Source organism: Pteropus vampyrus, unplaced genomic scaffold, assembly GCF_000151845.1.
Source record: "Pteropus vampyrus isolate Shadow unplaced genomic scaffold, Pvam_2.0 Scaffold2, whole genome shotgun sequence".
NCBI classification, from domain to species: Eukaryota; Metazoa; Chordata; class Mammalia; order Chiroptera; family Pteropodidae; genus Pteropus; species Pteropus vampyrus.
This window is the reverse complement of record NW_011888783.1, coordinates 35321462-35334250: the sequence shown is the minus strand read 5'-3', so window position 1 is coordinate 35334250 and position 12789 is coordinate 35321462. Positions and strand designations below refer to the sequence as shown.

General features: G+C 35.8%; 1 protein-coding gene across 2 annotated transcripts in view; it reads left to right on the top strand.

The window, feature by feature from the left end:
- Window positions 1-12789, top strand: part of LYPD6B (LY6/PLAUR domain containing 6B) — a 73205-nt gene that overhangs the window by 57966 nt on the left and 2450 nt on the right. Inside the window, exons 3-6 of one of the 2 annotated variants that reach the window (XM_011359549.2) lie at window positions 1185-1289; window positions 2688-2839; window positions 5744-5842; window positions 11122-11252. In XM_011359549.2, the coding sequence (XP_011357851.1) occupies window positions 2692-2839; window positions 5744-5842; window positions 11122-11252 (378 nt within the window). In that variant the 5' untranslated portion in view covers window positions 1185-1289; window positions 2688-2691. The remainder of the gene's footprint in view (window positions 1-1184; window positions 1290-2687; window positions 2840-5743; window positions 5843-11121; window positions 11253-12789) is intronic. The other variant, XM_011359557.2, reaches the window with a different exon arrangement.

Below are 12789 nucleotides of genomic sequence, written 5' to 3'. Positions count from 1 at the left end.
TATAATTATGAGTTTACTTCTGGACTCTCAATTCTATTCTACTGGTCCATGTGTCTGTTTTGCTGCCAATACCATGCCGTTTTGATCACTGTCACTTTGTAGTATAATTTGAAGTCAGGCAGAGAGATGCCTCTGGCCTCATTCTTTTTTCTCAGGATGGCTTTGGCAATTCAGGGTCTTTTGTGCTTCCATACAAATCTGATGATTTTGTTCTATTTCTTTAAAAAATGCCAGTGGGATTTTGGTGGGGATTGCATTAAATTTATATAATGCTTTAGATAATAAGGTCATTTTAACTATGTTGATTCTTCCAATCCAAGAACACGGAATATCTTTCCTTTTCTTTGTATCTTCTTCGATTTCTTTTAATAAGGTCTTATAGTTTTCATTATCTAGGTTCTTAACTTGTTTCATTAAATTTATTCCTAGGTATTTTATTCTTTTGGTTGCAATTGCAAAAGGAATTATTTTTTACACTACTCTTTCTGGCACTTCATTATTAGAGTATAGGAATGCTATGGATTTTTGAACGTTGATTTTGTATTCAGAAATTTATTTGCTTATTGTTTCTAGTAGTATTCTTGTGGAGTCGTTAGGGTTTTCTATATAGAGAAAATCATGTCATCCACAAATGGTGACAATGTGACTTCTTCGTTTCCTATTTGGATGCCTTTTATATCTTTCTCTTGTCTGATTGCACTTGCTAGTACCTCCAATGTTATATTGAATAACAGTGGTGATAGTGGACAGCCTTGCCTTGTTCCTGATCTTAGAGAAAAAGTTTTTAGTTTTTCACCATTTGGCATAATGTTGGCTTAGGGTTTGTCATATATGGCCTTTATTATGTTAAAGTACTTTCCTTCTATACCAATTTTGTTAAGTGTTTTGATCATAAATGGATGTTGTATCTTGTCGAAGGCTTTTTCTGCATCTATTAATATGATCATATGATTCTTATTTTTTAATTTGTTGATGTGGTGTATCACATTCATCGATTTGTGTATGTTGAACCATCCCTGTGCCTCTGGGATGAAGCCCATTTGATCGTAGTGTATATTCTTTTTAATACGTTGTTGTATTCGGTTTGCTAATATCTCATTTAGGATTTTTGCATCTGTGTTCATGAGAGATAGTGGTCTGGAGTTTTCTTTTTTTGTGTTATACCAGGTTTTTTTTTTTTACAGTGAATACTTCTGAGGGACTCAGTTCTATCAGTGACAAAAGCCATCTGTAGCAATGAGATGATGTCGTGGCTACATTTCATCTAATACTCAGTTCCACCTCCACAGGTAGGCATTATTAGCCACACATGCAAAACCGATATTCTCACAACACAAGAAAAGGGGAGTAAAACCCTAGAACTCACGCATTCTTACCCCGGGAAGGGTTATGCTCGTATATATGGAGGTCAAACTTTTTTCTTTGACAAACTCCCTAAACCTCCTGAGGCCACTTGATTCAACAAGAAGAATATGAGTTCAGCCAATATTATTGAACTATTTAAGATTCCAGCATTTTCACAGAACTTGTACTACAAATGCTCTTACAATGTACAAGCCTATGTTACTAGAGCCTGCATTTGATGCTTAGAATTACTTAAACGTTTGGGGAGGATGGGTATTATTAAGCCACTTTGCAGATGAGGAATTTGAGGTTAAATGAGTTTAAAGAGCTTGTCCAAGGTCAGGCAGCTAAAAAATAGCAGATCCAGCACCTGAACCAAAGTCTTTAAACTCCAAGTTACACGCTTTTTCTGTTGTCCACATCTCCCCCTCATTAAAGAGAATCCGTTGGTGGTGAGATTCTAGCATCTCAGCATCTTTCCTGAAGATTTGCTTACTACCAGGTCTGCTTCTAGAGGGTAGAACCTATGAGGCTTAAGATATAATATATTTTCCTCAGGGCTTTGTGCATGTCTGTTGTTTCATTGAGTTTCAGCCCCACCTACTTTATGTCTATGAAAACAGTGGGCAATATTTGTGGGCTAGGGCTAACATTATATGGTTTTCAGCTTTCCAAGCAACTTTTATTCTGTTTCCTCTAGAATATTCTGGTAGCTTCTCTTTGCACCCAATGTGACAGAAATAGGCAGGGATGGCATTTCACAGTGACTCTTGTTTCTCTTCTCAGTGTCTGTGTACTCTGGGATCCCGCAGAAACTTTATTTCTCAAACTCACTGTCTTTTACCTACAGTCCTTCCTACTGCTCCAACTTTTATTGTTTCCTCCAGGTTTTGAAAGAGTTGCAAAATTTATCGAACATAAGTGTTTATTCAGGAAATAGAATTGACAGATAGGTGGTTAAGTAACTTCAGTTGAACATGCCTCTGAACCGTGGTTGTTAAGAGATCAGGTGATTCAGCACAAAGAAAAGTGACTAGCCTGAAGCAGCTAAGGAATGGGGTGCAGCCAGGCTACTACTGGCTGCTTGTTCTGGGACCTGAAAGGCCACTGGTATCCTGTTAAAACTTAGGTGGCTGGTGCAGAGGCCTGACTAGTAGAAGGCAGTAATTGCTTAACTTTCATTTGATCAAAAAGAATGTAGTTTACACACAGGTACTGGCCCTACAGAACAAGTAGATGGTTGAATGTATTTGAATAATCAAGCTTTCCAAGTGGAAGCAAAACGTATTCCTATTGACTTGTGCAATGCAAATAAACTCGACCAGTCTCTCTTTTCATCGTAGGTAAATGAGTTTGGACTTTCCCATACCGAAGGTCAGAATGCTGCCTCTCTGTCATGCTTTAGCTATAACTGTGGTCCAGATCTTTATCCTCTCAGAAAACCAGGCATTTGCCAAGAATATCAACTTCTATAATGTGAGGCCTCTTCTCGACCGTAAGTAGCGGTTGTCCTTGTAGTTCATGACTGTGGGGTGGGGGTATCCATTTGAAGTCCCTATTTTTACCTATAGTAACTGTGTCTTTTCTAGAACATTTGATTTATACCTAGAATAAATCAGAAAGTCTTCACTACTTCTGAAATTTTCTTCATTTTTTAAAAAATGGCCTGACTTCCTGTTAAAGTCTTAAAAAGGTTCTTGTTTAAAATAATCTTTGAACACTGTCCCTAAGAATGGCTTGGCAGAGGAAATTTAGTGTTCTTTGTTCATCACTTCATTGTAGAAGAATATTGGCTGTAGTAAGTTTCTGCATCAATGATGCATTCTTTCAAATGGCCATTAACAATTTTGAAAACAGATTATTACGTGTGAAATTTGGAAGGAACTACTACTTAGATTTTCATTAATATTATGCACAGTTAGAAAAGGCTTTATAAAACCTGGACTTCCATTAATAATTTAAAAATAAGTAAATAGAATATATTACCTATAGGATTATATATATATGTGTATGTGTGTATATACACACACATGCATATATATGTGTATTTATGCTTGTATACATTTAGCATGTCCCCTCCTTGATCTCTCTTCAGACAAGTAAAGCTCCTCTGATATACTTTATTAGAGAGAGGTTGTTATAGGTAAAACCTGTTCAATAGAAATGTGAATGACTATGGTTCTCACATGTGGGAGAGTATGAGAATCACAATAAAGCCTTTAAAGCTACATATTCCCAGGTCCATTTTCTAGAGATTCAGTAGTCAGGAGGGTGATATACAGATTCTTTTTTTCTCTCTGCCCTCACTTGGTAAAAAAACTCTTCTGATCCTATTGATGCACAGCCGAGTTTTGGAACTGTTGTCTTTCTACTACTCCTAAATGAGGTCTGCGTCATTATTGTTCTTCATTGTACTTGCTTTATTATTTGGGACATTCAGTCATCTGTGTGTGTACATATGTATACTACACACACACGTATGTATATGTATGTAGACCATACATAAACACTTTAAACTGTTATTTATTATACATTTCTTAATTGGTAAGAATTGTATACTGATAGCTAAATGACATGGCACTGACATACTTTTCATAAAATCTAAATTATTGACAAATTTTGAACTTTTTAAACCTAATACAATTTTATGATGAGAAAAACAATTTTTTTAAAGAGAAAAAGTAATATTTGTTCATTGTAGAAAGTTCCAAAGATACGGGAAATGTATAGAAGAAAATTAAATTTTTTCATAATCCCAGGATTCAGAGTGAGCTCTTTTTTACATTTTGGGATATTTCCTTCCACTGTTTTACCTATATATGTGTATTTAAATACATGACATACTGAGATTACACAAATTTAATTTTGCAGCAATTTTTCTCCCATTAAATTATATTTTAAATACTTTTTCATGTCTTTGAAAGTATTTTAATGCCTTTTACTTTCATATTTTTAAAAAATCATATTTCTAGTTGATAGCTTATTTAACCAATTCCCCATACCTCATATAATACACACATGCACATACACACACAGTCACAAGCAAGCTAAACATTAATGCTTCACTGAAAATCTTTTTAAATGCATTTTTCTCTTCATTTGGCTAATGACCTGACAATAGATTCTTGAAATTAGAATTATTAAATCAAAAAGGTTGTGTCAATTTATACTTTAACTATTCATCTATCAGCATTGAGTATTAGTATTTTTTAAACTGTACTGATTTAATAGGTAAAAATGGATTTTTTCATTTCATTATTTATTTATTTATCTACTTAATTCACTTAGGCAAAACTGAACTATATTTGCAATACTTAGTTTTATGTCCTCTGATTTTTTGATATATTGTTCCTTTTTTATGCATTAATATATAGCCTTCCCTGTATCTGAAATACTCAGTGCTTTCAAATTGTTATCCCAACTTGTGATCAGGTTACCAGGATGGTTTGGGGTTCACTTTGATCTTTGCCTGCTTCATTCTCCAAAAATGGAAGAATTGAAAGTTTTATTCAGGGCTTTATACCCTGGCCCCTAGAAAAATCTCAAATCTATTGTATTTTTGACTTTTTTCTCATTAAAACAAGATACAAGGTAGAAAGAAAAGCATAAGGACAAAAAGAACATATTAGTTGCTCTCAGTCCAGACTGCCAGCAGCTCCTAATTCCTCTTTTTCCATAACACTGTCCTGAGTGTAAGGGCCTGAGAATTACCATCACCCTTATATTAATGTTACATTCCTGGTTGAGGTCTAACTGACATACATTAAATAAGATTACTTGCTCGAGGTTAAATATAGCCATAATATAAGTGCATAGGGATGGAAACCAGCCTGATTTGATATGCCAGGGACTCTATCACATATTTTTATTGCAACCTCCTGTTTAACCTTTGCTGCGCCTCTGCAAGTCATGAGGCTCCTCGTGGTTGCTATTGCTATACATACGAGTATTTCTTTGATGTCCAAAATGACACCACTAATTAGTGGGAAGGGCAGAATTCAAGTTCAGGTTAATTTGACTTCAGCTCTTTTTGGGGATGATACCATATCAAATTATTGGTTCCAATGATGCCACTATCCTTACCTATCCTCTCAACACCCACCTATTCCCAAGTTATAAATTATAATAAAACAATACCATGGATATTTCAAAGTGGCTTGAGATATTTATTTCATTACTCTAGAGTAGATATTTACAGATTAAATATTTAATGAGAAGGGAATAAAGAAAATACCCACAAAGTCTAACAGTTAAGTTCAGCTCCTTAAAAACAGAAATTCTAAGGATGATGGCTTGTAAATTTTGTTCGATCTAATAATCATTGTTAATTTTGTGCCATATTTGATGTTTAAAATTTTTGTCTTTTTTAACCTGTTTCACTGTGCATTTTTCTTTAAAGCCACACCATTTCCAAACAGCTTCAAGTGTTTTACCTGTGAAAATGCAGGGGATAATTATAACTGCAATAGATGGGCAGAAGACAAATGGTGTCCACAAAGTAAGTGTGTTGAGTTTAGAAGACTCCTTCGGAATCACACCTCATTTACACCTCATGTCTCTTGACTGGCCCTTAGCAGAGGCATCTTACTTAATGGGATTAGCAAACCCACAGACTGATCATGTTCTGTAGAGATTTCTTTTAAGAGACTATCCAGACATCAGACTTTTCAGAGAGTACTCGGAAACTGATGGCATAGCCTCAATTTGTAATTGTGTGTGCCTTGAGGAAAAGTTTCTTAAATAGTGTTTACTAGGGAGAAGTAATAGATCACAATGTTGATTAAGGCATTCTAAGAATTTCAGAAATGTTCTATGATATCTCTAGAAAAGGTGTACTTACTGACTTAAAGCAAAGGAAGAGTTCTGTACTCTTGAGAGACATTGATTCTTGGAAAACTCATTCATTCATTGACAAATATTTGGGTATATTTTTAGTTGGTTTAGTTCACTAATGTATCCCCAGTGTTTAATCTAGTGCCTGGCCCATATTAGGCATTCAGTAAGTATTTGTTGACAGTGTGAATGCATGCCTTTGATTAAGTAGTCAGGGAAATCTTCTCTGAGGAACATACATTTGAAATAAGATCTCAATGACCAAAATAAGCTAGCTAGGTTGAGATTTGTAGAAATAGCATGCCAGGAAGAGGCAGCAAATGCAAAGGCTACTTAAGTGAACAGGGAGAAGGCTGGCTAGTGAGGCTCGTTGGGAGAGGGAGAAAGAATATCATGGAGGTAAGGACCAGGACACACAGGATCTTCTTTTTTAGTAAAGAGTTCGAATTTTATTGTAAATATAATGGGAAGGCAGTAAGGGTATTTTAAACTAGGGAGTACAAGATGCTAGTTGTGTTCTAAAATATTGCTCTGACTGCTGTGTGGAGAAAGGATGGTTGGGAACAAGTAAAAGGGGACACCAAATAGGGTCTTTTATTGTCTTCAGGTGGAGAAGATGGCCACTTGGAATAGGGAGGTAGGAGTAGAGGGAATAATTTAATATATACAAACATGGAGGCAGACAGGATGTGCTGATGGACGATTTGGAATTGAAAAACTACTTACAGCTATAAGGAGATCAGGCTATTCAGATTTTAGAATATACCTTCTTTTAGGTTTTCAGAAATAAAATGTCAAGAAAAATAAACAAACTCTCCCAGTATTAGAGATTACTAGTTTTGATCTATTACTACCTCGAATCTTTTGGAAATTTCTGTACTTCATTATATATAGCAGTGAAGTAACCTTACATCTTTGAGATAAAGGCAAAGTGTGTAGCCAGTAAATAGTCCACACTGGAGATCTTTACGGGCCTGGGAATCTTATGCTATAAATTAGCACGAATGGTTTTGACATCTACTCAGACAGTATTTTTCATTATTTCTTTTCAAGAATAATTAATTACCAAAATATTTTTCTTGGGGTTCTTTTATATTTCTGTAGAGTAATCAACCTTAAATTTTGTGAGGGCATGCGAGTGTGTACATTTTGAGATTTGTTTCCACATTTCCACAGAAATTTATCTTAGTTTTTTCGAAGTTTTTAAAATTAACTGATGCCTCTTTTTACTAACTTATTTGAGAGGGTGGGTATCATTCTTTAAGTATTTGCTTTAAGTTCCCCAGAAAACTGGACAGTAAGGGTTAGAATAGTTGTAAATTTGGGCATTGATTCTCTTGTGCTTTATCTTCATGGGCCATACTATTCTTTTGGATTGTAGCAAAACACTGTTCCTGCTCAGTCTGTGCATAATGCTCCAATTTGTCATTCATTAATCAAAGCCATTTTTAGTGAGAACGTGCATGCATATTTCTGGGTTTTAGAATTTCATCTGTTGAAATGTGTGAACAAAAGAGAGAAGCTGTAGCTTTTCACCACCAAGAAAACATCAGCGATAGGAGGGTAAAGAAAGTCAGCTCTTCCAAGTCCGCCTTGAAAACCTAACTCTTAAAGAGATTGACATGGAATGACCCTACATTCCAACACACACGACAGTACATTCTTGACTATACACCGGTCAAGCCCCCAAGATACTAACCATCTGGAATTCTTACTGAAGGTATAATTTCTTACTTTTCAGTTTGTCAGCCATTTCTTGGGGCCAACAGGCCTGCAGCTATTGTTCTTTGTCATCTCAGGTTTCCTTTTCATCTTATAGCTTTACTTCTGTGGCCTATCGGTGTTGTTAAAAGAGGTTCTCTGTGTAACAGGATATGACACGAATGACATTTCTTATTTTATTTACCCTGGCTTTTATTCTGACTTTCTAGGGCTGCTTTAGCATGTGTGATATTATATATGAACACATGCAGCCACCAATTTTCAATTCTTCTTTGTTTGCAGTATAAATTGAAATGCCTTTCCAAACATTTAATGCATTTCTTCTGAATCCAGACGTCAGCTGCTCTTGTAGAGCATGTTGCAGTACCATGTAGTTTAATATTAAATATACTGAGAGGCAGAATAGTGCTCTGATCAAGAACACAAACTCTGGAAAACAGCCTAGGTTAGAATTCTACCTTCTACCACTTTCTACCTATGTGACCTCAGTTTCTTTTTCTGTAACATGAGGATAGTAATATGTCTTATCTTAAGGCATGTTGTAAGGATTGAATGAGCAAATACATGTTAGATGATTTACATGGCTGGTGATACCCACTCAACATGTGTTAACTATTGTTAGTTAAAGCCTACAACAACCCTATTAAAATGCCAGGGCACTTACTATCATCATTTTGCTAAAAAGAAAATCAACCTAAAGCAATCTATATATTCAGTGCAATCTCTATTAAAATCCTAATGGCATTTTCACAGAAATAGAACAAAAAAATCCTCAAATTTATATGAAACCACAAAAGACTTTGAACAGTCAAAGCATTCCTGAGAAAGACAAAGCCAGAGGTATCATACTCCCCAAACTATACTATGAAACTATACCAATCAAAATGATATGGTATTGATAGAAGAACAGACACACAGAGCAATGGAACAAGATTGAGAGCCCAGAAGTAAACCACACATATATGGACAACTAATTTATAACAGAGGAGCCAAGGATATACAACATAGAAAGGAAAGTGTCTTCATTAAATGATTTTGGGAGAACTGGACAGCCATATGCAAAAGAATGAAACTGGTGAACCCTATCTTATATCACATATAAAAATTAAAATGCATTAAAGGCTTGAATACATGAGCTGAAACAAAATACATAGAAGAAAACATAGACACTAAGCTTCTGGACATTGGTCTCATTGGTGTTTTGTGAATTTGACTCCAAAGGTAGGGAAAACAAAAACAAAAATAAATAAATAGGACTACATCAAACTTTTAAAAGCTTTGCACAACAAAAGAAACCATCAACAAAACAAAAAGCCAACAAACCAAATGGGAAAAGATACTTCTGATAAGGGGTTCATATCCAAAATTTATAAGGAACTCAACAACGACAGCAAAACAAACCAATTGAAAAATGGACAGAGGATTTGAATAGACATTTTTCCGAGGAAGACATGTAGATGGTCAACAGACATATGAAAAGATGGTCATTTTGGGGGGAAAATACAAATCAAAACCACAATAAGATATCACTTCACACCTGTCAAAATAGTGATTATCAGAAAGACAAAGAATAACAAGTGTTGATGAGAATGTGGAGAAAAGGAAACCCTTGTACACTGTTGGTGGGATTGTACGTTGGTGAAGCTACTGTAGAAAACAGTATAGAGGTTTCTTAAGAAATTAGGAATAGAACTACCGTATGATCCATCAATTCCTCTTCTGGGTATTTATCTGTAGAATATGAAAACACTAATTTGTGAAGATATATGTACCCCTGAGTTAATTACAGCATATTTATAGTAGCCAAGATATGAAAACAACCTAAATTTCCACTGACAGATGAATGGAAAAGATGATGTGGCACACACACACACACACGCACGCACGCACGCACACACGAATACTACTCAGCCATAAAAAAGATGAAATATTGCCATTTGTGACAACATGGATGGCTCTTGAAGATATTATGCTAAGTGAAATAAATCAGATGGAAAAGGACAAAAAACCATGTGATTCCATTCATATACGAGATATAAAACCAAAAAAGTAACAAATGAACTAACAAAACAAAACAAAGATAAAGTCATAGATACAACAGACTGGTGGTTGCCAGAGGGAAAGGAGGAGGGGAGAGGTTGAATTGGTAAAGGGGGTCAAATATATGGTAATAGAAGGAAACTAGACTTTTGATGGTGAGCACCCAGTAGAGTATACAGACATCAAATTATAATGCTGTACACCTGAAATTTATATAGTGTTATTAACCAATGTTACCACAGTACATGTTTTAAAATAACAGTAAAAATAAATAAAAAATGTCCTTAAAGGATATAATGTGGCTTGCTCGCTTGTGACAAAGGCAATTTTGTAAGTCCAGTATTCTCAGCTTTAGTTGAATTTTTTTTCCCATCCCATGACACAGCTGCTGTAGTTCCTTCTCAATAAACTCGGCCTGAGATAACTATAATAGAGATGTTGAACTGAAGTGGAAGTTTCTAGGGTATTAAATGAAATTACTTTCTTTAAAGAGTCCTAAGTAATAAAATGTGAGCTGTAAAGATAACACCACGTAGAAATGAGCTAGCTATACAGAGGGTGGAGGGGACAGACAGAGTAAGAGTTAATTAAAGAAGAGGAGAAAACCAGAAATACTTCAAGGAAAAGTCAAACACACTGGGAGGATTAGAGCGTGAGCTGGTTGAGAGAGGAAGGTGCTCTCGGTGTATACTTTGAAGCACCTGCTTTTCATTCCAGTTCACCACATAGCCTATTAATATATAAGAAACACATGATGAATAATGCAACAAGAAATGTCCTGACCTGTTGCATTTTACATTAACAATTTTCATTTTGTTTTATGGTTACAGAACACATACTTCAGAGGGAGAGAGATGAGACAGAGACAGAGATACTGACATTTTCACATGAAATGGGCAAACCTATGGTTTTAATGAAAACCTTGTCCAATTTTTTCCTCAGCTTTAACTGACACCTAAAGGTAGTTGTCCAGTTATATTCATTTTCAAAATACACATGTGCTTCAGAAGCTTATGCCTTTTAAAAAAATACCACCTAGAAACTCGAGAGTTCTCTGCCATATTTGTTGCCTAGAATCCTAAGGATTATCCTGAATTTTAGTTATTTCTGAAGTGATTGTTGAGAGCTTCTCTTTTGCAATGTAAAAAAAATGAAGTTGCCTTTTTTTTTCTCCCTACCTAGATACACAGTACTGTTTGACAGTTCATCACTTTACCAGTCGTGGAAGAAGTACATCAATCACCAAAAAGTGTGCCTCTAGAAGTGAATGTCATTTTGTTGGCTGCCACCACAGCCGAGATTCTGAACATACAGTAAGGAAAGAAAAAGTGTGTGTGTGTGTGTGTAAAGTTACTGTCCTAAGGTTTCTTGCTGGTGATGGTTAGTTATACATCATGGAGAGGCAAGAAGGATAAGTAATAAGTTGAACATATTTATACTTGGAGGAAAAACTCCTTTACAGTGACGCAGTGGAGACCAAAGAAAAGTTGAAGACTTTCCATTCTTCAACAAAATGTTGCTAAAAACAAATGATAGTTCCCAGACTCCAGAGCTAGATCCTAGACCTTGGACTTTGGACAAATTGTCTGAAGTCAGCTCTGGAAGCCCAAGAGCAAACCATCCATGAGAAAATGTCCAGTAATGTCAAGTACTACAGAGCCCAGCTCACCTATTTTGTTTGTGACCAGAAATCACCAAGAACACTGCACAGTGGAGCTGGAAGGTGGAAAGAGAAAAATGGTGGCAACTTTTACTAAGAAAACCCTGTCTCACCCACTACCTGAGCTTGGATGAGGAAGTAAGGGTCTGAAAGATTAACCAAGGTTTAATATGATGAACTATGGATATATTTTAGATCAATGGATATTTTTAATTTTCTCATTCTATCAATCATTCTAAATGAGCATTTTACTCTTATATGCCTGGAATGCTGAAATGTTTGAGAAAAAATTACTTGAAACTATGTTAATTTCATGAGGTTTTAGAATTTGATTTAGCCTAGATGTACAGAATATTGTTCTGACGCCGTGGCTTTTAGCTCCGGCTACACAGGAGAATCTCCTAGGGAGTTTTTATAAGCTGTGTCGGTGGTGGCAGAGGGCATCCCAGAGCAATTGGACCAACTTCAGATTGGGCTCTTGGGCAATGGATTTTTTTAAAGTTCCCCAAGGAGATTCTGATGTGCAGTCTGTGTCGAAAACCACTGATAAAAAAACTTAAGAATCGCTGCCTTTATCTTACCTAGTCATCCTGGAAGCCTCTATGAATGGCAAGGATTATCAGGTTGAGGCATTGTACCAGAAATTATGACAGGAGATGGTTTCCCCTGAAAACATCTTGTGCTGTGAAGGAGCAAGTGTTTCTCATCAGCCATGTTAGCAAGCTATTGCTGCTGTGATGATAGGAATCGGGTGTTAGTATACACAATAGAGAGTCATTATTATCCCCCAACTAGTAGTACTGAGAAAGAAAATCAATGACCAATCCAACATGTTCCTAGTTTTCATTTTTGTTTCAGTGTTTTTCCTTAGAAGTCTTTAGAAGATTTGTTGACTCAATCAAACAGTCATATTCAGTTTCTTTTCCTTGCTTGTGCTTGGGTTGATAGAGATAAATCATTAAAATGAAAAGACTCTCCAGATGGTCCTGACTTTCAGGTCAGTGCGGGGGAGGGTACCCAAGGATCTGAGTGACTCATAGACTGGATAACCATCTCTAATTCTGTATGTCCTCATAGAGCTCAAGAAACCTTTATTTTCTTTGTTTCACTCTTTCCTCTTCTTCCTATTATTCACTTGCTATTTCCCCTCTCCTCTTCCTTCTGTAACAGGAGTGTAGGTCTTGCTGTGA